General features: G+C 43.6%; 1 protein-coding gene across 3 annotated transcripts; it reads right to left on the reverse strand.

Moving 5' to 3' along the window:
- Positions 1-871: 871 nt before the first annotated feature.
- On the reverse strand, positions 872-23511 carry hspbp1 (HSPA (heat shock 70kDa) binding protein, cytoplasmic cochaperone 1). 3 transcript variants are annotated; one of them, XM_060849350.1, is made up of 8 exons: positions 23370-23511; positions 17941-18084; positions 16223-16409; positions 15762-15986; positions 12749-12904; positions 7954-8050; positions 5534-5645; positions 872-2271 (listed from the first exon to the last, which is right to left on the reverse strand). In XM_060849350.1, the coding sequence occupies exons 2-8, from the start codon at positions 18064-18066 to the stop codon at positions 2197-2199; spliced, it is 978 nt and encodes a 325-aa protein (XP_060705333.1). In that variant the 5' UTR covers positions 18067-18084; positions 23370-23511; the 3' UTR covers positions 872-2196. The 3 variants fall into 3 exon arrangements, with proteins under 3 accessions (XP_060705333.1, XP_060705334.1, XP_060705335.1); XM_060849351.1 differs by having other exon boundaries at positions 23446-23506; XM_060849352.1 differs by having other exon boundaries at positions 23466-23505.
- Between the last annotated feature and the right edge of the window lie 1005 nt (positions 23512-24516).

Genomic DNA, 24516 nt, shown 5'->3' on the forward strand with positions numbered 1-24516 from the left:
TGTTCTCCTAGCCAGGGGACGAAACGTTTGCAACAAAAACTTCCAGCTCGGCGAACAGAACCACTACAACAATCTCTCAGTGTGTACTGGAAGATATGTATCTTAATGCACAGGACCCTGTTCTTTGCCGAAAGAAAGAGCACATCCACGCACTGCACCTGTTTCAAGTCAATGAATAAGTAATAGTCATTCACTGGTTGAGGAGGTCACTTGGAGGGTTTAAAATGTTGACTCTGATTTATCATCAATCTGTGAGAAACTGAAACAAAGCCAGGCACTTAATTATCAAACATCATCACGGCAATTTTACCAAAGTCCACGTGTCAACCAATTAGCATTCTTCTCTCAAATTGTGAAAATGCTGGATTTCACAATGGATTGGCATTCTATCAATAAACACATTGACGTGGATCCTATTTACTATGGCCCGAGAAAAAGAACAGGAAATGACATCACCAACCCAAGGAAACCCAAACATATAAATAGAAAACGGGAAACACCAGCAGTGCTTTGTCCAGAGGCTCAGTGAAGATATTATCTAGTTATGGTAACGAAACGTCTGAAAACAAGCCTTCCAGCTCAGTGAGCAAACCTACATCCTGAATTGGCATTCTTGCAAAGGGTCCTGATGAGTGCAAGACAAAAAGTTTTTGACAAACTGTGTCTTTTCTCAGCAATACGTTTTACTTAGAAGAGCCATATAAATGAAAGTTGTTGTTTACTGATGATAGTCTGTTGAACAGTGGGACCAATATCATGACTGACACTGAGCCATTTTGGAGACAGGTGAAGATTATGTTTTTAAAAAACACAGAAGGGAGATCGTGTCAATTTGATGACTGCCAGAGTCAAAGAAAAATGTAGATTGGAATGTATTCAAAAAGTATATTTTTTTCACAGAAACTGAATCATAACGTTTTGCAGAAAAACAAAATAAAGACTTCAAATACAGCTGGGTTACTACAGTCATATCTTTGCTTCAGTTTTTAAATCAACATACAACATTGCTTGACTGAACTGTGGAGTGATCAGTAACACATTGGGCATCGTGTAGATCCTGGAAGATGCACAGAGGCCACCTGACAGCTGGAGACACGTAAGGCTCTCAGCAGAGCTGCAGCTAATCCTTCGAGCTGCAGGTTAAGCATTAACTCACAGCCTAGTCAGAGTCAGCAACCCTTGTGGTCATCAACACACTAATGAATCACACCCCTGTCATTCTGCACACAGTGCTTGATTAATGTTTCCAGACTAAGGAGGTAACTTAAAATGCTTGCATTAGATGACAGTTTAAAAATGCCCCTCGCTGCTTAAAATTCAACTAATGTTTTCATTTGAACTGCTAAAGCGAGCACTTCAAATTATAGACCAGTGTGTGGGGAAAGGTGTCCCGAGATCAGAGACTAGGGTAGCGTTCTCTGCAACTTCACCAGATTGAAGTCACTTGTCTGGGTTTGTGCGTCACAGCAGCCCGAGAACACAGACAGACAGACAGACAGACAGACAGTCAGAAGCAAATCGTGCGTCCCTGGGCTGGCTGCAGGAAAGCTGCCAAGCAGAGGCTAGAGAGGGGTAACTGATGCAAATTGCAACTGTGTCTTTTCATTGCTGCACTAAAGGTACTTTTTAAATCAACTTATTCATGTATCTCTGGGACTTGAACCCAGGCTTCCTGGTCCAGGAGTAGGGACACTACTACAGCACCACAAGAGTGGCTCTTGGTACTATCAGGCCAGCAACTGTACACAACATAACTGAGGACAGTCTCTATCTAGCAGTCTGTCAGCAACTTAATACCTGAAATAAAACATTTGCAGCTAAAGGTTTTAGACAGCAAGTGACAAAGTATAAGTAACACCAATCACAACTTGCTGACTGTATTTATCCTACAGTTGACTAAAGGAAAATTAGGGTGGTTGGAAACAAATTGAACGCCGAACAGGAATTCATTATAAAGGGTAACCGGGAAAAGCTCCTTTTGGGAGTTTTGTACATTTCTACCTGGAACCGACATTAAAAGATCAAATAAAAAGTTTTTTAAACAGTCCACATTTTTAAATACGTGTAATATGTAGGCTCATTCAAAACACTCTAGGCTTTGGAGTCTTTACAGATTCCAATGGTGGGAAGCCATTTGAAAAATCAAAGCACTTTTCTCTGACAGTGCAGCAGCAGTAGGAAACGGGCTGTGGCACATCACCGATCCATCCCATGCTCCTCTGGCTGGCTGAAGCAAGTTTGCAGGAGATGCTCGCAGAACTCCAACTCTTCCTGTTGAAAGATTAAAATCAGACAGATTACATTCTTTTAGCATCTCTGCTATCTCCTCATGCTCTAATCATCCATAAAAATTGAGAACAACCCATTCTACTTTAGTGGTCTGCCCTTGTGTTACAAAACAGTATTGTCCCAAATATGTTTTCTCCTCCACCCAAAACTGTCTTTTGACCTATTTGTAAACGCGTGCGTATTTAGGATAAAGGGGTTACAGCTTATGTTTCAAAGAATGCCTATAGTGTGGAAGCAGGCCATACGGCCCATCAAGTCCACATCGACTCTCCAAACAGCAGCCCACCTAGACCCAGCCCCTTACCCTATCCTGTAACCCTACATTTCCCATGACTAATCAACCTAATATGTACATCCCTGGACGCTATGGGCAATTTATCATGACCAATCCATCTAACCTGCACATCTTTGAACTGTGAGAGAAAACTAAAGCACTAATAGTAGTATTTTTGTAATTCATAATCCTTTTTATTTCAGATTTCCAGCATCCACGGCTCTTCAATTATTATAAATTCTTGCACTTCAACAAATGACAAAGGAAATGGATTATAATAAAACAAAGTTATCTTCTTGTCCACAACTCAATGTGCAGTACTTTTGGGTTTTGAATTACAGTCAGTTAGTCAGGTATGATGGAAGATACTTGACATAACCTACACATCTGAAACTTTCACCTGTTTTTTCCTGAACCTGTGAGATGCTGAGCAATCTGTTGATTGAGTACAGCATTGTCAACAGGAGCGTTGTGGTACTACAGATGGCTGCAAAGATGCCAGCATTTAATTCACCAATTTTTAAATAAATGGTCAGAACCATCACCTTTAAAATTGATGCCATACAGATGTACAGCACAGAAATAGACCCAATATCCCAACCCAATTTAGTCCCATTTGCCAGCACCCGGCCCATATCCCTCCAAACCCTTCCTATTCATATACCCATCCAAATGCCTTTAAATGTTGCAATTGTACCTGCCTCCATCACTTCCTCTGGCAGCTCATTCCATACACTTACCACCCTCTGTGTGAAAACGTTGCCACTTAGGTCCCTTTTATATCTTTCCCCTCTCACCCTAAACCTATGCCCTCTAATTCTGGACTCTTCCACCCCAGAGAAACTACTGTTTATTCTATCCATGCCCCTCATGATTTTGTAAACCTCTATAAGGTCACCCCTCAGCCTCAGACACTCCAGGGAAAACAGCCACAGCCTGTTCAGCCTCTCCCTATAGCTCAGATCCTCCAACTCTGGCAACACGCTTGTAAATATTTTCTGAACCCTTTCAAGTTTCACAACAACCTTCCAATAGGAAGGAGACCAGAATTGCACGCACAATTCCAAAGGTGGCCTAACCAATGTCCTGTACAGCCACAACATGACCTCCCAACTCCTGTACTCAATACTCTAACTGATAAAGGAAAGCATACCAAACACCTTCTTCACTATCCTGTCTACCTGCGACTCCACTTTCAAAGAGTTATGAACCAGCACTCCAAGGTCTCTTTGTTCAGCAACACTCCCTAGGACCTTGCCATTAAGTATACAAGTCCTGCTAAGATTTGCTTTTCCAAAATGCAGCGCCTTGCATATATCTGAAGTAAACTCCATCTGCCACTCTTCAGCCCATTTGCCCATTTGATCAAGATCCTGTTGTAATCGGAGGTAACCCTCTTCGCTGTTCACTACACCTTCAATTTGTGTCAATGTTGTGGGTTTCCTCTGGGTACTCCAGTTTCCTCCCACAGTCCAAAAAAAAAGTGCCGGTTAGGTGGGTTGTGCTTTGGTGGGTCGGTGTGGACTTGTTGGGCCGAAGGGCCTGTTTCCACACTGTAAGGAATCTAATATAGAGGCAGCAGAGGAAGTGCAAATGGTTTGAACGGTAGGACTGAGAGGTTACAAGCATCAGAAAAGTTTAAACAGGTTGAGGCTCTTTTCCCTATAAATGAGATGGCTGAAGGTAGATTCTGGGAGAGGTTAAGATTGCAGAGGGTAGGTCAAGCTGGACGTACAGATATTTTCAAGTAGGGGCCATAAATGCATGATTCTAATAAAAGCAACAAAGGGTTCACCAGGAACCTCTATACTCTGTAGCATGGAAACGGTTGCTATTGCTTACATGCGACACAGGAGAGAAAAGAATACAAAGGGAGAGAGAAGGCTCATGTGGATCCTCGTGATAGAGGATGACGTAGTGTTATTGTCACTGGCCAGGTGAGCCTGGGTCATGGAGATGACTCCAACAGGGGATGGAACTTGAATTCAATTATTAAAAGATAAATCTGGAATATAAATCTAGTCTTAATGACTAACAATAATCAATAATGGTAAAACTGACAATTATGCCCAAGTGTCAACAACTCAATTTTTCTCACTAATGCCCTTTAAAGAATGAATCGACAGTCCTTGTCTGGTCTAGTCTACTTGTGAGTTCAGATCCAAAGCAATGTAATTGACTCTTAATTGATGGCCAAGTGAGTCACTCAGCTGAAGGGCAATTAGGGATTGCTTAAAAATTCATTGCCGCGGAGTGCAGTGGAGGCCGGGACGCTAAATGTCTTCAAGGTCGAGATTGATAGATTCTTGTTGTCTCGAGGAATTAAGGGCTACGGGGAGAACGCTGGTAAGTGGAGTTGAAATGCCCATCAGCCATGATTGAATGGCGGAGTGGACTCGATGGGCTGAATGGCCTTACTTCCACTCCTATGTCTTATGGTCTTTAAAAAAACTCTTTCACGGGATGACGATGTAGTTGGCCAAGCCAGCAGTTATTGCCCATTCCTAACTGCAGTTAAGAGTCACCCACATTGCCGTGGATCTGGAGTCACATGTTGGCCAGACCAGGAAAGGATGGCAGATTTCCTTCTTAAAAGGACATCAGTGAACGAGATGGGAGTTTCTAACAATCGACAATGGATTTGTGGTCATCCTTAGACTTTTGCTTCCAGATTTTTATTGAGCTCAACTTCCACTATCTGCCACGGCAGAATTCAAACCCAGGTCCCAGAACATTACCTGGGTCTCTGGGTTAATAGTCCAGTGATCATAGCACTAGGCCATTGCCTCTTCTGGGCAACAAATGCTGGCCTCGCCAACAACGCCTATGACTCCTTCAAAAAAAAAGCATAGACTGATTCAGCCGAGTGGCTTCTGGGAGAATAAGTGTGCAATAATAATTCTAACAATAATACAATAGCAACCAGCTTGGGTTTCCAATGTCAAGCCATATGTAAAACCTCCTGCGCACCCGAAATTCTTCTTGATCTTTCAGCATCTGTGATCTCTCAAGCAGAATGTCCTCCAGACCCAGTTCCAGTTCTTGGCACTGCCTCACGCCACGAGGAAAGTCTGTCACAAGGCTGCAGAGGGGAAAGAGAAAAAAACACAGAGCCATTCAAGCAGAGAAACCTGGTCAGGGCCTATCACATACAACAACCTCTGCGCTTGCTTCTCCTTCCCCCACACGCACACATATAAAAACGAGGGAAGGTACAACAGAAAGCATACTTTTAAATTAAAAAAAACACACTGATCCTGTGCATCTCAGAAAATAGCTGAAAATGTGTTGCTGGAAAAGTGCAGCAGGTCAGGCAGCATCCAAAGAGCAGGAGAATTGACGTTTCGGGCATAAGCCCTTCCTGAAGAAGGGCTTATGCCCGAAATGTCGATTCTCCTGCTCTTTGGATGCTGCCTGACCTGCTGGGCTTTTCCAGCAACACATTTTCAGCTCTGATCTTCAGCATCGGCAGTCCTCACTTTCTCCATCTCAGAAAACAGCACATCATGGGTTAACAACCAGAGCAGGAGAAAGTTAGGACCGCAGATGCTGGAAATCAGAGCTGAAAAGCTGGAAAAGCACAGCCAGTTTGGCAGCACCTGAGCAGCGGGAGAGTTCACGCTTCGAGCAGGAGCTCACGCCCAAAATGGCGATTCTCCTGCTCCTCGGATACTGCCTGACCAGTTGTGCCTTTCCAACATCACACTCTCGGCTACAGTTTGCTGCTTCCTGTCTCCATTCCTTTATCAATAACAAAAAAGGAGCTACATTTGTTACTTTCCAATTAAATGGAACCTTTCCCAAATCTAGAGAATTTTAGAAAATGAAAACCGACACATGGGCAGCTCTACAATGCAACGGTTGTGTTCTAATACAAACAGCCCCCCCCCCCCGCATTATATATTAAAAAAATCACACTTTAGATGCAGCACTTAAAGTGTTGGCGATGTAATTGCATCACAGCCAGCACACTTCAAAAAGCTGGCACTTTAGAAACAGCTTGCCCAATTTGCCAATCATGTTACAGTGAATTTGTGCTAGAGAAACACGTTGTTACAGCAGAAAGACCTGCATCATCTATCGCACGACACACTATTTCAAAGACCCTAGGAAGAAGTTCATCAGAATGTGGGGACTTGGCAGTCTGCAGCTCCATTCATTTGCTCAATACCACTTCCCTGGTGATTGTGAGCTCCTCTCTCCTTTCCATTTCCTGACTTATAGCTATTTTTGGGATATTACCTGTGTACCTTGCACAGTGAAGGCTGATGAAACATATCTGTTTAATTCATTTGCCATTTTGCTACTTACCCTTATTAACTCTACAGTCACACTTCCTACAGGATCTACACTCACTCAGCTATCTCTTTTCTTTTTAAGTATCTAAACAAACCCTTGCAGCTTTTTTGTCATTCTTTCTGTTTTATTTTGTTTAAAGAGTGACTAAAAATAATTAAGGAAGGAGGGATTAATCTACTCCCATTCACCAGCCTTCTCTATTTATGTGTTTTTCCTTCAAGTTGGAAACTGTCTTTAGCTTTTTTTAAAGTTAGTGGGACCTCCCCTTGGAATTTTTGTTTCTCATTGGAATGCATTTCTTCTGAGTCTGCACTGCATCTCTATTCACCTCTTTCTCATTCTAATTTACCAGCCAGCCCTACCTCCTTGTGCTCATAACTGATGTTCTTTAAGCTTAAAATACCAATTTGGACCCACTCTTTCCTCCCACAGACTGAAGGTAAATGTCAAAGGTGAGCACTTCCTGTCTCCTTTTATGCCTCCAATGTTCCAACTTAAAGAATAATGACAACTTGCTGAGCAGTGATTCAGCTCATCGAGTTCACACCAGCTCACTGCAGAGCAATCTTGTTCGACAAATTTATTTTGCTCACTTCCTTCTGAAATTATTCTTCGTTTCCATTTCCACTACGTTATGAGCCACAAGCACCAGGCCATTAACACTTGCTGCATCAGGCAAGTTCTTTTCAAACTCCACCTTCCTTCCATGGCCCAAATGCTCAAATCCGTGTCCCCGAGTCCTTGGGTGATCAGCTAACTGTAACTGCTTTTGTCAGCCTCTGTAAACCTGTCACAATCTTCCACAGTTTTATCAAAGCTCCCCAAACATAACATCAAACAGATCTGCTCCATCCTGAAACTTCAATTAGTTAGCTATTTGAACTCATTTGTCTCCACCTGCTAACTAAAGGAATCACAGCAGGAAAGTGCACGATTGAGCCTGAATAGGATCCAGCTCAGCTATAAAGTCCCCACGGGTAAACAGTCCACCAATGCTCACTCAGAGGAATAGATGCACAAGTGGGTAACTGCAAGGACAGTAAACAGTAGTAATGATACTGTGAGAGGGAAAGAAGGCTTATCTCACTCACCTGCAAAGTGCACCCAGAACATGCTCATGAAAGGAATCATGTTCTGTCTGTATGAGTGCCACTAATTGCTGTACCATCCCCATTGAGCAGAGAACATCTGTAGGAAGGAAAAATGCAAACTTGTAATCCAACGGCCTTGTGACAATGATTTCAATGGCATTGTAAGAAATATTCTTCTTGATCTATTTTAAATTATGTATGAAGGATCTGCAAACCCCTAAAATACTGCTTGAAGCAGGGTTAACAGTTCCTATAAGGGTAAAAAATGAGGTCTGCAGATGCTGGAGATCACAGCTGAAAATGTGTTGCTGGTTAAAGCACAGCAGGTTAGGCAGCATCCAAGGAATAGGAAATTCGACGTTTCGGGCATAAGCCCTTCATCAGGAATTCCTGATGAAGGGCTTATGCCCGAAACGTCGAATTTCCTATTCCTTGGATGCTGCCTAACCTGCTGTGCTTTAACCAGCAACACATTTTTAACAGTTCCTATAGTGTTGCTCTCTCAATATGACCCAAGTTTCACCCCTCCCTTTATGAAGTGCTGGCTTCCAGTTCCAGCTGTGTCAGCTCTATCCCAATTTGACAAAAATCCCATCCAAGAGTCAGTGGGCTATTCAAACACAGCATCACAAACAAGCCCAATCCTATCTACTTTGCAAAGGTACCTCCAGTAAAGATTTGAGGGACTTTTTGGGGGGAGGGGTTAGAAAACGCTACAGTTAAGTGTCATTTCCACATAAAAAAAACTCAGTCAGCACACACTGGAGTTGTAATGTGGAACTTCCTGGTCTACGAAGCAGAAAATCAGTGGGATCTGCCATTATCAGCAGCCATGTTAATGAGGACCTTGATGAGCAATTCGAGATCCGTGCCTTCAACGCCACACAAGGAATTAAATTACATGCTCTCTATGCAATCCTTATCCAAGATAACGTCACATATTAATGGTACGAGAACAAATCTAGGCAGCATCAAACACCACCATACCCAGCTCCCATACTGACCCTAAATCCACTACAATACTAAGGCTCTGTACTAATGTGAAAGCTCTGGTGTGTAAACCGAGTGTTTAAGCCTAAACCGCTCCTGCATCAGGTCACATTTGGTCGCATTTTACCAGAGTTAGAGTGGCTGCAGAATAAAACAGTTCTGTGCAGATTCCTATTTCTACCTTTGTAACATTGCCTGTCTAAGGGAGACGCTGGCATAGTGGTAACGTCACTAGATCACCAATTCCAAGGCTCAGGCTAATGCCCTGATATGGTTTCAAGCACACCACTACAGCTGGTGAAATTTAAATTCAATTAGCAAAATCTGTAGTAGTAATAGTGGTCAAGAAATGATCAATGATTTTTATCAAAAGGAAGTCACCAACATAGTTTAAAGAAGTACATCTGCCTTATCTGGTCTGGCCACATTCCACTCCCACCCACAGTCATGTGGTTGACTCTTAAATGCCCTTTGAGATGGCTTGAACATTCAGTTCAAAGTTTACTTCCTCAGAAGGCTAAGGAACTTCGGCATGGCCACAATGAGTCTTAACAATTTTTACACATGCATCTCCTATCCGGATGCATTACAGATATCTGCTCCACCCGTGACTGCAAGAAATTACAGAATTGTGAATGCAGCTCAATCTATCACAAAACTCAAACCTTCTTTCCATCGAGTCTGTCTACACTTCCCACTGCTTCAGGAAAGCTTTGCTACTTCCAGACTATTCTAACACATTCCTAGGTGGCCTTCCAAATTTACTCGCCAGTAACATGATGCCACCCAAACCTTCACTGCCCATGTTCCAAATGGTCTCAAGCCCAGACCATCCATTGCTGCTGCACATGATGAACTACATTAACCGCCCTATTAAGCAACATTAAAATTCCCAACCTCATTTTTAGGCCTCACCCTTCCCATCTTTATAACATCTGACAGCCCCAATAATCTCTGAATTGTCAGGCCTCCTGTAATTCTGGCCTCTGGTGAAACCTGACTGTCCCGTGAATGGAGGTGGAAATCTCTTCCTCTATATCTTTTGGCTTTCTTTCCTCCTTTAAGCTGCTCTTCAAAGCCCAAACCTTTAAATAAGAGTTCCGACAAATAGTCTCTGGACTCAAAACGTTCACTCTGCTTTTTTCTAGCACCTTTAGATTTTGATTCAGATCTCCAGCATCTGCAGTTCTTTGTTTTATTTTCTTTTAAATAAGCAAACTGTTCTAAAATTTCCTCATGCCACTTGGCATCGCACGTTGTTTCATTATACAATGAGGCGTTTCACCATTGTGTTATGTTAAGAACGTGAACAGAGAGCAGTACAGGCCCTTTAACCCTCGAAGTGGCGCTGACCTGTGGAACCAATCTGAAGCTCATCTATCCTACATTATTCCACTTTCATCCATATGTTTATCTAATGACCATTTAAATGCCCTTAAAGTTGGCGAGTTCTACTACTGTTGCAGGCAGTGCGTTCCATGCTCCTACTCCTGTGAGTAAAGAAACTACCTCTGACATCGGTTCTATATCCATCACCCCTCAATTTAAAGCCATGTCCCCTCATGCTAGCCATCACCATCCAAGGAAAAGCGATCTTACTGTCCACAGTACCTAACTCTGATTATCTTATATGTCTCAATTAAGTAATCTCTCAACCTTCTTCTCTCTAATGAAAACAGCCTCAAGTCCCTCAGCCTTTCCTCATAAGGCCTTCCCTCCAGACCAGGCAATATCCTAGTAAATCTCCTCTGTATCCTTTTCGAAGTTTCCACATCTTTCCTATAATGCAGTGACCAGAACTGTACACAATACTCCAAATGTGGCTGTACCAGAGTTTTGTACAGCTGCAGCATGATCTCGTGGCTCCGAAACTCAATTCCTCTACCAATAAAAGCTAACACACCATTTACCTTAACAACCCTAACAACCTTTATGAATCTAAGTACGTGGACACAGAGATCTCTCTGCTCATCTACACCACTAAGAATCTTACCATTAGCCCAGTATTCTTTATTCCCGTTGTTCCTTTCAAAGTGAATCATCTCACATTTTTCTGCATTAAAATCCATTTGCCACCTCTCTGCAGCGTTTATATGCCCTTCTGTAACCTGCAACATTCTTCAGCAGTATCCATAACTCCACTGACCTATGTGTCATCTGCAAATTTACTAACCCAGCCTTCAATGCCCTCATCTAGGTCATTTATAAAAAATAACAAACAGCAATGGCCCCAAAACAGATCCTTGCAGTTCACCACTAGTAACTAAACTCCAGGATAAACATTTCCCATCAACCACCATCCGCTGTCTTCTTTCAGCTAGCCAATTTCTGATGGAAACCACTAAATCACCCTCAATCCAAGGGCTCCATATTTAGTGCAATAGCCTACCGTGTGGAACCTTATCAAACGCCTTAATGAAATCCATGTACACCACATCAACCGCTTTACTTTCATCCATCTATTTGCTCACCTTCTCAAAGAACTCAATAAGGTTTGAGAGACACTACCTACCCTTCACAAAACCGTGTTGGCTATCCCGAATCAACTTAATCCTCTCTAGATGATTATAAATCCTATCTCTTATAACGTTTTCCAATAGTTTATCCATAACAGAAGTAAGGCTTTCAAAGTTTGTGAGAAGATTTGTAGCTCGGGTGCTCGTTGTTGTGGTTCTGTTCGCCGAGCTGGGAATTTGTGTTGCAGACGTTGCGTCTCCTGTCTAGGTGACATCCTCAGTGCTTGGGAGCCTCCTGTGAAGCTTCACAGGAGGCTCCCAAGCACTGAGGATGTCAACTAGACAGGGGACGAAACGTCTGCAACACAAATTCCCAGCTCGGCGAACAGAACCACAACAGAAGTAAGGCTTACTGGTCTATAATTACCAGGGTTGTCTCTAGTCCCCGTCTGGAACAAGGGGACAACATTTGCTATCCTCCAGTCTTCTGGCACTATTCCTGTTGACAGTGATGACAAAGATCAAAGCCAAAGGCTCTACAATCTCCTCCCTGGCTTCCCAGAGAATCCTAGGATAAATCACATCCGGCCCAGATGACTTATCTATTTTCACGCTTTCCAGAATTGCTAACATCTCTTTTTTGTGATCGTTAATCCCAACTAGTCTAGTAATCTGTATCTCAGTATTCTCCTCGATATCATTGTCTTTTTCCAGCGTAAATACTGATGAAAAATATTCATTTAGTGCTCTCCCTATATCCTCGGACTCCATGCACAACTTCCCACTACTATCCTTGATTGGCCCTAGTATCTCTCTAGTCATTCTTTTATTTCTGATATATCTATAAAAAGCTTTAGGGTTTTCCTTGATCCTACCTGCCAACTTCTCCTGCCCCCTTATGGCCACCATATGAATACAAGCTTTGTTGTTACACTAAGTGCAAGCTGTGGGGACAAGTATACCAACTGGAGTGGCCAAATATAAAACCTGGACTTTGATGTTTCAGTTGATTCCAGATTCCAAAACAAGCCTCAACCACAACAAACCTGACTGATGCAAGAAGTCATAAACAAGCCTCCTACACTAGTACTCCCCAACTCTTTCTGTCACTGTGTGTTCATGCAGGAGGGCAAAATCAAACTGCCTGCCAATACTTACTGGGGATAAACGACCAATGTGGAACTGCCTCCTAGCATGAGTCAGCACCTTCAGTAGAAGAGGGGAGATAAAGAGGGGGGAAGAACATGAAGAAATAAAACTTCAAACCCAATTGCACCACAATTTCAGTCTGGGCTAGGATGATGTGGGATCACCCATCTATCTACACCCTGATTAAGGCAAATTCTGACCTTTGTGCTCAGGGTTGCTGATGAGCAGGTTCTGCAGCAGGAATGCAGCTTTCACCTTCAACTTCTCAATGCCGCTCTGCATGGCTCTCATCAGCACGGAGAAACCATCGCGGTCGACAAACTCCAGTAAACCAGCCGCCTGCTCACGCACCAAACCTAAAAGAAGTGGGAGGAGAGGGGGTTGCATTAGTATCTAGGTCAACCTTCCAATGTATGACAAACTGTCAGCAAGTCTTGAGAAGACTGGTAGCTCAGGTTGAGGTTCTGGATGTAAGTTTGCTTGATGAGCTGCAAGATTCATTTTCAGACGTTTCGTCAACATACTAGGCACAATCTTCAGTGAGCCTCCGGACGAAGCACTGTTGGGTGTCTCCTGTTTCTATTTGTGTGTTTGGGTTTCCTTGGGTTCGTGATGCCATTTCCTGTGGCAATGTCATTTCCTGTTCTTTTTCTTGTGGGTAGTAAATGGGGGCCAACCGGAACTCTATCAACAAGCACATTGACTTGGACCCCATTTACCACCCTCACCTCCCCCGCAAAAAAGAACAGGAAACGGCATCACCACCCCAAAGTAACCCAAACACAAACAGAAAGCAGGAAACACCAGCAGTGCTTTGTCCGGAGATTCACTGAAGATGTTACCCAGTATGGTGACAAAACGGCTGAAAATGAACCTTCCAGCTCAGTGAGCAAACGATATCCAACACCTACTGTTGGTGAAACAATGAACAAAGCACAACAGGTATTAATTCAAAAGCACAGTCCAGTTCTTCATCTGCAAGGATAAGGTGATATCTGATGACGGCGTGTATTGTAAATGCAAAATCTTTATCCCTCCCCAAGAAATCAGACCTGGACATTGTACAACACAGGTATAACTTCACCATATGAACTACAGCAACCAAGGCGGCAATTCACCAACATCATCTCAAGGGTGAACAGAGATGGCTAAAAATATGCTTGCCTTGCCAGCGATGCCCGCACTCCATGAAGAAATTTTTAAAAAAAGACAAACGACCATTTATACTTTCTGCCCAAACTCCCAGTCAAATGCCTGCCTGCAATGGGGATGTTGCTGCCAAGAGCACTTGCTGCCCATCCCATAACGGCTCCTGAACTGAGTGGCATACTATGCCATTGGAGAGGGTAGTGAGGGGCTCAACTACATTGCTGTGCATCTGGAGTCATGTGTAGGTCAGATGAGGTGAAGGGCTGTCAATTTCCTTCCCTAAAGGACATTACTGACCCACATCGACTTATTGGACAATGATACTGGTCACGGTCACCATCACTGTGGTTAGCTTTCAATTCCTAATTAACTAACTGAATTTAAAGTTGCCATGGTAAGAACTGAACTCCTGCCCCCAAAGCATTAGCCTGAACCTCTAGCGTTGATTGCGCCTGAAGGACCATTAACTCAGTGAAAGATGTTTCTCAGTCTGTCTAAAACAGTTGGTCTTGCAGGGTAAAGAGGTGACTGAGTGTTGCAGAGTTGCACGTTCCAAAGTCCAGGACCACGTGCTGAGGGGCACACTAAAGACAGCTGCCACTACAGCGCAGTGGGAAAAGACCACTGTCTGTCTTCGGTCTTTCTGCCAAACAGGAGGCTGGAAGAACACAGCAACCCAGGCAGCATCAGGTGGTGGTGAAGTTCATGTTTCAGAAACAACCCTTCTTCAGGACTGGAGGTGGGGGTACTCAAGAGTATGGTGCTGGAAAAGCACAGCCAGTCAGGCAGCATCCGAGGAGCGGGAAAATCAACGGTTCGAGCATGAGCTCTTCATTAGGAGTAAGGTGAACTACAGGTAAAGAGAAAAAGTATAACAAGAGTGTATTCAGGTCCAAGACACCTTTGCAAGAGTAGAAAATGATCTTGTTTTGCAACTGCAGGAAAACTCTAGAGGAATGTCAAATTCCAATGTTATTTTTAGGACCTATATACTTATTGATAATTTTGATGAATAAAGTATCCTTTTGCAATAATAAAAAAGGCTCAGCTCTGGATTACTAGCTCACTGATATTACCACTGCAACATTGTCTCCTCAAGTGCACATCCCTCCCTGTGGGCCTGGGCTCTGGCCATACCAGCAGCTGTTAAGGTCCATCCATTGGATATTAATTCTCTAAACCTTGTCTCCACCTTTAAGACAGCAGTGTAGAGAGAGACCCATGCCATCAATAAAGCTTTTTCTTGTACGTCTCTCAGTGTACATATCTTCCTTGGGAGCCTCTTTCTACAGTAAAGGTGCTCCATAAATGCTTGTTATTGACAGCCCCACCCAGTTTTCCACACTGTGCATTCTAATATGGCCTGAACATCCTCAGATGCACACAAAGGACTCCATGCTGTTTTGAAGAGGAGCGCGGGAATTCTGGACATTGGGAGGTGGATCCTCAAGCTCAGAGCTGTGAAACAGACTGTAAACTTTGTCAAAAATCTCCTTCTAAATTTATTTTTTCTTTACTATATTATCGTGGAAGTACTGGTATTCTGAACTTTTTATCTCTTCACTTTTCTAATTTATTCCTATGATTTTGTACTTTTGAAGGTCTATGTTGCTGGACACTTTAATTTCTTCACTTGCTGATTTTTTTTCCCCCGAAGAAACTGTACTGGAGAATCTGTACCAAGATACCTTTGTATTTAAATGGTGCCGTAAGTGGCAAATTGTAAACTTTTCACTGTACTTACGTGAGTACGTAACAATAAAGCTAAGTCTAATTATATTGTAATTCAATCGATTAAGAAACAAAATGTCTGGTTGCTGTTTGTGGTAGTTTGCTGTGTACAAATTGACTGCTGCTTTTCTCCCTAATCACAACAGGGTTTTTACTTCAAAAGGTACTTGGATATCTCTGCAGCACTTTAGGACATTCTGAAGTCATGAAAGATGGTAAATTAACACCAGTCATTCTTATAGTCATGGAGCTAGCACGGAGAGAAGCCTGATGTTACCATGGCTACTCCTATCCCTTTCTCCACTACATCCAGGGAAAACTGGCATCACTTACAGGATACAGCAAAGAGGGCCTTGATTCGCACCATGTCATTGCTGTCACTGTTCAGAAGCTCCAGAAGTTTGGACATGGTGCCCAGGTTCAACACGTGCTCCTGGACAAAGGGGTTATTCTGGCTACAGGTGCCAATGAGGTGCGCCGCTCGCCATCGGAGCTCCGGGTCCGGGCATTCCAGGAAGTTCTGGACCACAATCTGCATGCCACCCAGCTTACAGAAATCTAAATAAAGCAAAAAGAGCATTAATAAACCTCCCTTTGTTGAACATAAGGCTAAAAAAAAAATCAGTCATGGTTTCCAGTCTCCATAATACCAGTTACACACTGAAGAACGTCATTGGTGATAAAGTACTTTGGACATAATGAGAGTGTGAAAGTTATTAAACAAAAGCCAACACTCTCCTCAAGTCTTTAGAAATTGGAAAAGATTCCCAGGGTTCAAAGGCAACATTAATTACCTCCTGCATTGTCTAGGTTTTCACACAGATCAGCCACGGTATCGAGGGCATTGCTCCTCCTTCCATCCTCGTTCAGGTCATCTTCAGAAGCATCACTCAAAATTTGAAGACAATCCTTGATCTGTTTCAGTTCATCAAGGTGTCCATTAAACACATCCGATAGTGCATCCTGCAGCCACTGTCTTCGCTTTGGGTGGAAAAAGGAAGAGAGTGTGAGCAAGAAATAAGAGGTCAGACAGCAGTAACACACGTACAGGACAGATGTCAGGCTCTGCATCATTGGACTACTTCAGTTTAATTAGCACAGCTGGATTTCATTGAACATTAACCTGACACTCCCCAGCCTGATTCCTGGATTTTGATGTATTCAGGTGAAGATAAAATTTAGGTGGGAGATATGAAATTTAGAAAGTTGAAGTGAGAAGTGAGTCTGCAAAGATATTTAATGCAGACAGACAACTTTTAAGTTACAGGAGACAACAATCCTTGCAGGTCATGCCATACATCACCTTTCTTCCCAATTTTTGAGTAGATCACTAAACTGAATATCTGCGTGGTGTCTCAGTGGTTAGTATTGCTGCCTCACAGAGCCAAGGACCTGGGTTCAATTCTAGCCTCGGGAGATTTCTGTGTGGAGTTTGCAAGTTCTCCCAGTGCCTTTATGGGTTTCCTCCCACAGTCTGAAGATGTGCAGGTTAGATGGATTGGCCATATTAAAGCACCCACAGTATCCTGGGATGTGCAGGCTAGGTGGATTAGCTTTGGGAAATGCAGAGTTACAGTGACAGGATAGTTTTGGTGGTGGTGGTGGTGGTGGTGGGGGGGGGGGGGGGAAATCTTGGTGGGATGCTCTTCAGAAGGACAGTGTGGACTTGATGGGCCAAAATGGCCTGCTTCTCCACTTCAGGGATTCTATTATCTGCCACAAATTGGCAACTGGTTTTGGTGTCAGCTATAGCATTCGGAATTAGAAGGACATGGGTTCAAGTGCCACTCGAGAGACATGGACAAAAACCTCAGCTGACACTTCCAGCACAGTACTGAGGGTTTGTCATGAAGTCACAAGTAATGTCTTTAAACTAAAGCCCTGTCAGCTTCCTGAAGTGGGATGAAACAATTTCACGGCCATGGTTCAGAGCAAGGGAGTTATCCCCAAAGTCCTGGTCAATATCTATCCTTCATCACAAAAAGCCAATGGTGTGACCATTAGCACATTGTTGTATCTCAGAGCTGGGTTGGTTGCAAATTGTCTGCTGCATTTCAAGCTTTACAAGAGGGCAAATTTAAAAGTGTTTCATTGACTGCAAAACAATATAAAACGTAAGAATTTCTTTTCATTTCAGTTATGATCATGTCCACATCGTGCATGCATTCTTCACAAGAACTTGCTGTTACAATTGAAGCTAATCGTTATTCTCCCAAAATTTTAAATAAGCTTTGGAAATATTGGGTAGGGCATGGTTCAAGTGATGTGCTATTAGTCAAAGGTTGACTTGCCATTTCTCTCCATAGATATGGTGCTTGCTTTTCGTGTATTTGCAACATGTTCTGTTATAGTTTTATTGCTACCCAGACACTCAACAGCAAACTTGGTAAATGCCAGTATTTGAGTACCAAGTCAGCTAACCTGTCTAACTTTGTAATGCCTCTTAAACAGTAGGCCATCGGGTCGGGTGTGGAACAGGAGGTGGGTTAAATAACAAATAATTCACACATACTTCCTCTGGCATGGGATGCAATTCAGGAGCTGTATCCCCCACTGACCCAGCTTCCACGGCAAGCCTTAGCAGCCCCTGCAGATTGTTGGGATGTTGCCTGTTTCTCTCAGGTCCACCGTCCGCCATTTTTAAAAAAGCCTCAATCTGGAAGAAAGGAAAACCAAAGAGCAACCTGTTAAAGCAAAATGGAAAATGCCAGAAATACTTAACGAATGGGAAAAGCAGACTGCAGTCTGGTTTAGTCACTTGCACAACTATCTGATTTTACTTCACACAGCTATTCATCTCCCTTGCCTTCCACCTGATCGTAAACCTTGCCTTTGGTTCTTTCCCTCTCCTCATACCCACTTTTTCTGCCTCAGTGCTTACCCAAAACTGGTTATACCTCTTAGCAAAAGTTCATTTGCTTGAACTCATAACTCTGCTTCTCTTTTCAAAGATGCTGCCAGACTGGCTGAGTATTTCCACCATTTTCTGATTTTTATTTAGGGTGCTGACATTCGGAAATGTTTCACTTGTGTCTTTCTTTCAAGCAAGGAATGGGAGGAAAACCTTCTCATTCTTTCCACCACTCCATTGAGACAGAGTGCATTAGTATCATTGTGTCGGGATTTTTCTCTCTATTCTTCACGAGACGTGGGTGTCACTGGCAAGGTCAGCATTTGTTACCATCTCTAACAGCACTTGAGAAAACGACTTGCTTGGCTCTTTCAGAGGACAGTTAAGAGTTAGCTATGTAGCAACATAGGTGTAGGCTGTTTTGACCCAGCTGTATGTGCTAGAAGAGCACGGCTAATATGGTTGTGGTATCGGTTCCATTTTCCCGTCTGCTCTCCATCGGAACTTACTCAAAGCAAAGTTAGATTTTGAAGTCCCAGACTTCACTACAGCCTGGAGAACAAAGTTCTACATTAGTGGCATTCAGAGAAAAACACTTCTCTAATCTCAGTCTTAAACGTTCCATTGGTTTGGGGTCACACCTAAGCCAGAACAGGTAAGGGTGGCAGATTTCTTTCCCTGAAGGACACTGTTGTACATGAATTCTCTCAGAATTTTGATTACTGGCAGCCAGTAACTATCCAGGTATGCCCTGTACAAAAAAAACAGAACAGATCCAACCCCAGCCAATCAGTGGACTCTCCATCATCAGTAAAGTGATGGAAGGGGTCATCAACAGCGCTATCAAACAGCATCTGCTCAGCGATGCCCAGTTTGGGTTTCGCCAGGACCACTCAGCTCCTGACCTCATTACAGCCTTGGTTCAAACATGGACAAAAGAGCTGAATTCCAGAGAGGAGGGGAGAGAGACAGCCATCAACATCAAGGCCACATTTGACGAGTATGGTATCAAGGAGCCTTGGCAAAACTGGAATCAATGGGTATCAGGGGGCAAACACTCCACTGGTTATAGTCATACCTGGTACAAAGGAAGATGGTTGTGGTTGTGGAGGGTCAGTGATCTCAGCTCCAGGACATCCCTGCAGGAGTCCCTCAGGGTAGTGTCCTAGGGCCAACAACCTTCATCTGTTTCATCAATGACCTTCCCTCTATCAGAAGATGAGAAGTGGGGATGTTTGATGATTGCACAGTGTTCAGCACCATTCGTGACTCCTCAGATACTGAAGCAGTCTGTGCTCAAATACAACAAGATCTAGACCATATCCAGACTTGGGCTGACAAGTGGCAAATAACGTTCGCACCAGACAAATTCTCGTCAATGACCATCACAAATAAGAGACACTCTAACCACTGCCCCTTGACATTCAATGGTATTATCATCATTGAATCCCCCACTGTCAACATCATTGGGGGATACCATTGACCAGAAACTCAACTGGACTTACCACATAAACACAGTGGCTACAAGAGCAGGTCAGAGGCTAGGGATACTGCAGCGAATAACTCACCTCCTTGACATCTCAAAGTCTATCCACCATCCACAAGGCACAAGTCAGGAGTTTGATGGAATACTCCCCACTTGCCAGGATGGGTGCAGCTCCAACAACACTCAAGAAGCCTGACACCATCCAGGACAAAGCAACCCACTTGATTGGCACCACATCTCCAAACATTCAATCTCCGGTGCTCAGTAGCAGCAGTGCGTACTATTTACAAGATGCACTGCAGAAATTCACAAGATCCTTAGGCAGCACCTTCCAAACCCATGCCACTTCCACCCAGAAGGACAAGGGCAGCAGGTACTTGGGAACACTACCACCTGCAAGTTCCCCTCCAACGCACTCACCATCCTGACTTGGAAATATACCGCTGTTCCTTCACAGTCATTGGGTCAAAATCCTGAAATTCCCTCCCTACTGGTATTGTGAGTCAACTCACAGCAACTGGACTGCAGCGGGTCAAGAAGGTAGCTCATCACCAGCATCTCATGGGCAAATAGGGATGGGCTATCAATTCTGGCTAGCCCAAATCCCACAAATGAATAATTAAAAAAAAGACAGGCAGAGTAGGGTTGTACTGTCATGTGGATGCAGTAACCGTAGACAGACTTAGTGGTCTTATCACATCTTTACTTTCCCATGCCCGGATTCACAAACATTCAGGCTCTCATTGCACATGCTAAAGAAATACATCGTAGGTCAGTCAGTAAACATGAAGGAGAAAGGCTTTATACATGTTGACTGCATTTGCAACATCACAACCAGGAGTGCCAGGTAATGACCACCTCCAACAAGGTGCATCCTGTTCACTGGCATTGTGATTGCTGTATCCCACGTCGTCAACATCCATTTTGAACACCAGGCAGAAGAGGGCATGGTGATGGTGGGGAATTAACCACTGACCAGAGTCTGGATTGGACCAGCCATTCAAATACTGTGACTACAACAGCAATGGATTCAAAGATATCTAACTAAATAATACATCTCTCAACTCCTCAAAGCTTGTGTACCAGAATACTCTCCACTTACTTTTGTTGTTGCAAGATGGCAGAGTAGGATGTGCCAGCCAGAGCTGGTCCGGTCCACCTGCCCTTCTTTCCTTCTCCCTAGTGCTTTTTTTTGCTTTGACTCCTGGCCTCTGACGATGAACTTTGGCCTGGCACATAGCAACCCCCTGGTGTTGGCGTGGGAATCTACCAGCAGCCTCTTGTCATGGTATGGCAACCTCCTGGCCTGGCACTGTGACCTCCTCTCAGCATGGCATAGTGACATTCCAGCCTCCTCTCATAGGGGTCACCCAGCATGCTGTGGCAACCTTCCGGCCCCCTGCTGCGGCTAGTCGCCAGCACAATGTGCAGTCAGGGCCTGGTGCAGACTGGCAGCTAAGTGACACCATGGTCTGCTGTACTGAAGTCTTTCCTGTAATGCTGCATATTTTGTTTCCGTATTGTCTGAAATCTTGTAATAAGAGCATCTATGCCTAGGTACTTTTGTATCTAAGGCAGTGCTGTAGTTGGCGACAAAAAAAAACTGTGACTATACTAATTGAATATATTGTTGTGAATATATTCGCACAGCTCGGCGAGCAGAACCACAACAACGAGCACCCGAGCTACAAATCTTCTCACAAACTTTAATTGAATATATGTAGCAATAAAATCTATTTCATCCTATCGAACACAAATGTCATTCTAATTACACTTGAGAAGCTCATCATCCACCCCATCCATCAGTTTAACCACTAACCCTCTACAAGATGACTTCAGTCATCTAAACCACAATCTCCACCACCCTGCACAACAGAGGCAGCTGAGGCATAGGAACACCGTAACCTACAAGCTCACACATCATCCTGACTTAGCAATTCTTCACTGTGGCAGGGTCAAAATCATGGAACTCTCTTCCCAATACCCAATGGAATTACGACAGTTGAAGGCAGCAGCTCACTAACTTAAAGGAAATTAAGAATGGTTAATAAATGGTGACCTTATCAGCAACACCCATATCCCTCAATTTTAAAAAAAGATGTCATCTGGCCTACATTTTGTTTCCTCCTTGTAACATACACATGGAATGCTGCAGGAGAAAAATGTATCGTCAGGAGGCAAGACATAACTCAGGGTTGCACAAGCTACAGGAAACATCAAATAAAGATTTGCTCCAATGGTGGAATTGAAATGATTTTAATAGCTTTTTGTGCCATACTAAGTTGAAAGAATTATCAAAGATGATCAAGGGAAATTTTGATGGAAGAGTACAAAATTATAACCTGATTTAAATAAGGTAGGCAAAGCTGATTGTACAAAGACGCAGGAACACCAATTAAAGGTTTTAGGCAAGAGATGCAAAGCAGATTTAAGAAAGAAACGAGTGTGGTGGAAGTACAGACAGTGATTTCATAAGGAAATTTCAACTGCTGAGCTTTCTCTGAAATTACTTAAGCTTTGTCCTTGTCTTCCCCCAAATACATTTGCTCTCTATCTATTTAAACTATTTTTACCATTTTAAACACCTCGAACAGAACATCCTTCAATTTTCAAATGCAAAACTCTTATTTCTCAGAATTCATTCTATGCAACTGGTTCTTCCCAGTTCGGTTGCAAACACTTGACACTGAACCTGTCTTTTTACATCCTCTTTGTTCAAATCCATTGTAAGTTTCATCGGTTTTGGCTGGGTCTTTAGCGTCTCAATGATAGATCGTAGCCAGGAGAATATGGGGATTTAAAAAAAAAGTACTTGATTTAAAAAAAATTCATCTGTACAGACCAGTCTCAACCAATTATTATATAATTTCAAATCAACTTGTTCAGGTGGTGTTATTAGGGTAAAAAGTGAGGTCTGCAGATGCTGGAGATCACAGTTGAAAATGTGTTGCTGGTTAAAGCACAGCAGGTTAGGCAGCATCCAAGGAATAGGAAATTCGATGTTTCGGGCATTCCTGATGAAGGGCTTATGCCCAAAACGTCGAATTTCCTATTCCTTGGATGCTGCCTAACCTGCTGTGCTTTAACCAGCAACACATTTTCAACAGGTGGTGTTATTACACATCTCTAGAATGGGAGAGCCTTGAACTCATGCTTCCTGGTCCAGAAGTAGGCATACTGCAACTGCAGCACATGTGCACTTCACTCAGCCAGTTGTTATAGGCAGCTTTCCTATTCCTGGAAGCTGTGCAAGACAGACAAGTGGGTCACTCAAACCTGCACTGCCACTTAACGAGACTGAGGGTGATATGATAGTGGGCACATTGTCCTGGCTTCAGTTTGTGACCTAAAGCTACAAAAACATGATCTGCAGAAATGGCCTTCTTCTCCCCACCCCTCACTCCAACAGCCATACCCATTAGTGAGAGGGATCGCCTGCCAATCGGGAGCTAAAATCCCGGCCGCCCACACTTACCCTGAGCCCCTACCCCACCTCCTCCTCCGCCATCAACAAGACGCTTCAAAATGGTCGCCACCCAAAAACCTCCACGGGATCCCATTCCCATTTCAACACCCCGTTACCGGGGAGGAGAAGGTCACTTACCCCAATCTCTTCCCCCCCCCTCCCAACACGACCTCTTGGCCCGGTCAGCGTTCCCGGCCGTGCGGCCACTCCCTACCGCGACCGAAGCTTCTCCACCTTTCCAGATTCTTCCAGCGCATTCAGCCCAATGGGCGCCACCATCTTGCCGGATGTCGCGTCGCGGTTGCCTTGTTGCGTCAGTGGGCCGGACGTGACGCCACTGCGGGGCAACTGTCCGCGTATGTTGCCGCCTGAGCACCCGCCATCTTTGAAAGCCAGCTGCCCCCCTCAGCCTCTCCATCCTTGAGGCCTTTATCTCAGTGAAGCCAGAGAGGGGAGGCAGGATCATTGAATCTAAAAACGTTAACTCTGCTTTCTCCCCATAAAGGTTGCCAGACCCTGTTTATTTTCATCGACAATTTCTGTTTTTGTTTCAAATCATCAGCAGTTTTTTAATATAAACCATTAGGGTGACACTGGACTTTGATGCTTCAAATCAACAGAGCCAAAGAGTTTTTAACAATACAAATAAAGGCCCTTCAGTCCATCGTTTATATCTATTCTAGTCCCATTTTCCAGCACTTGGCCTGTGTGTGGCCAAGTGGTCATCAAAATACTTGGTAAATATTTTGTGGGGAGAAAACAGAGTTAATATTATGAGTCCAGTCCCGGATTAGGGTATGAACAAAAGAACTGCAAATACCGAACATCTCAAACCAAAATCAAAAACAATTGTTGGAGACACATTGCAGGCCTGGCAGCATCTGTGGACAGGGGAGAGTTAATGTTCTGAGTCCAGTGACTTCTTCAGAAACAAGAACAGAAATTCCTTCAAATGCTTGAAGGTCACTGGACTCAAAACATAAACTCTCTCTCTCTCTCCAGTAATATGAATTGTTTCAGATTTCCAGCATTCACAGTTCTTTGTTTTATTTTGTTCAAAATGTCTGAATGCTTACTGCCTCTATCATACATTTAGGCAGTGAGTTCCGAATTCCCATCACTCCAGGTGAAAAATTCTTTCCTCAGTTCCCCCTTAAACCTCCTATTCCTTACTTTAAGACTATGCCCCCTCTTTATTGACCCCTCTACTAAGGGGAAAAAGGCTCTCAATATCTACCCTATGTATATCAGAACAATTGCACATTTCAATCAGATCTGTCCCTCA

The sequence above is a fragment of the Hemiscyllium ocellatum genome, chromosome 33 (genome assembly GCF_020745735.1).
Source record: "Hemiscyllium ocellatum isolate sHemOce1 chromosome 33, sHemOce1.pat.X.cur, whole genome shotgun sequence".
NCBI lineage: Eukaryota > Metazoa > Chordata > Chondrichthyes > Orectolobiformes > Hemiscylliidae > Hemiscyllium > Hemiscyllium ocellatum.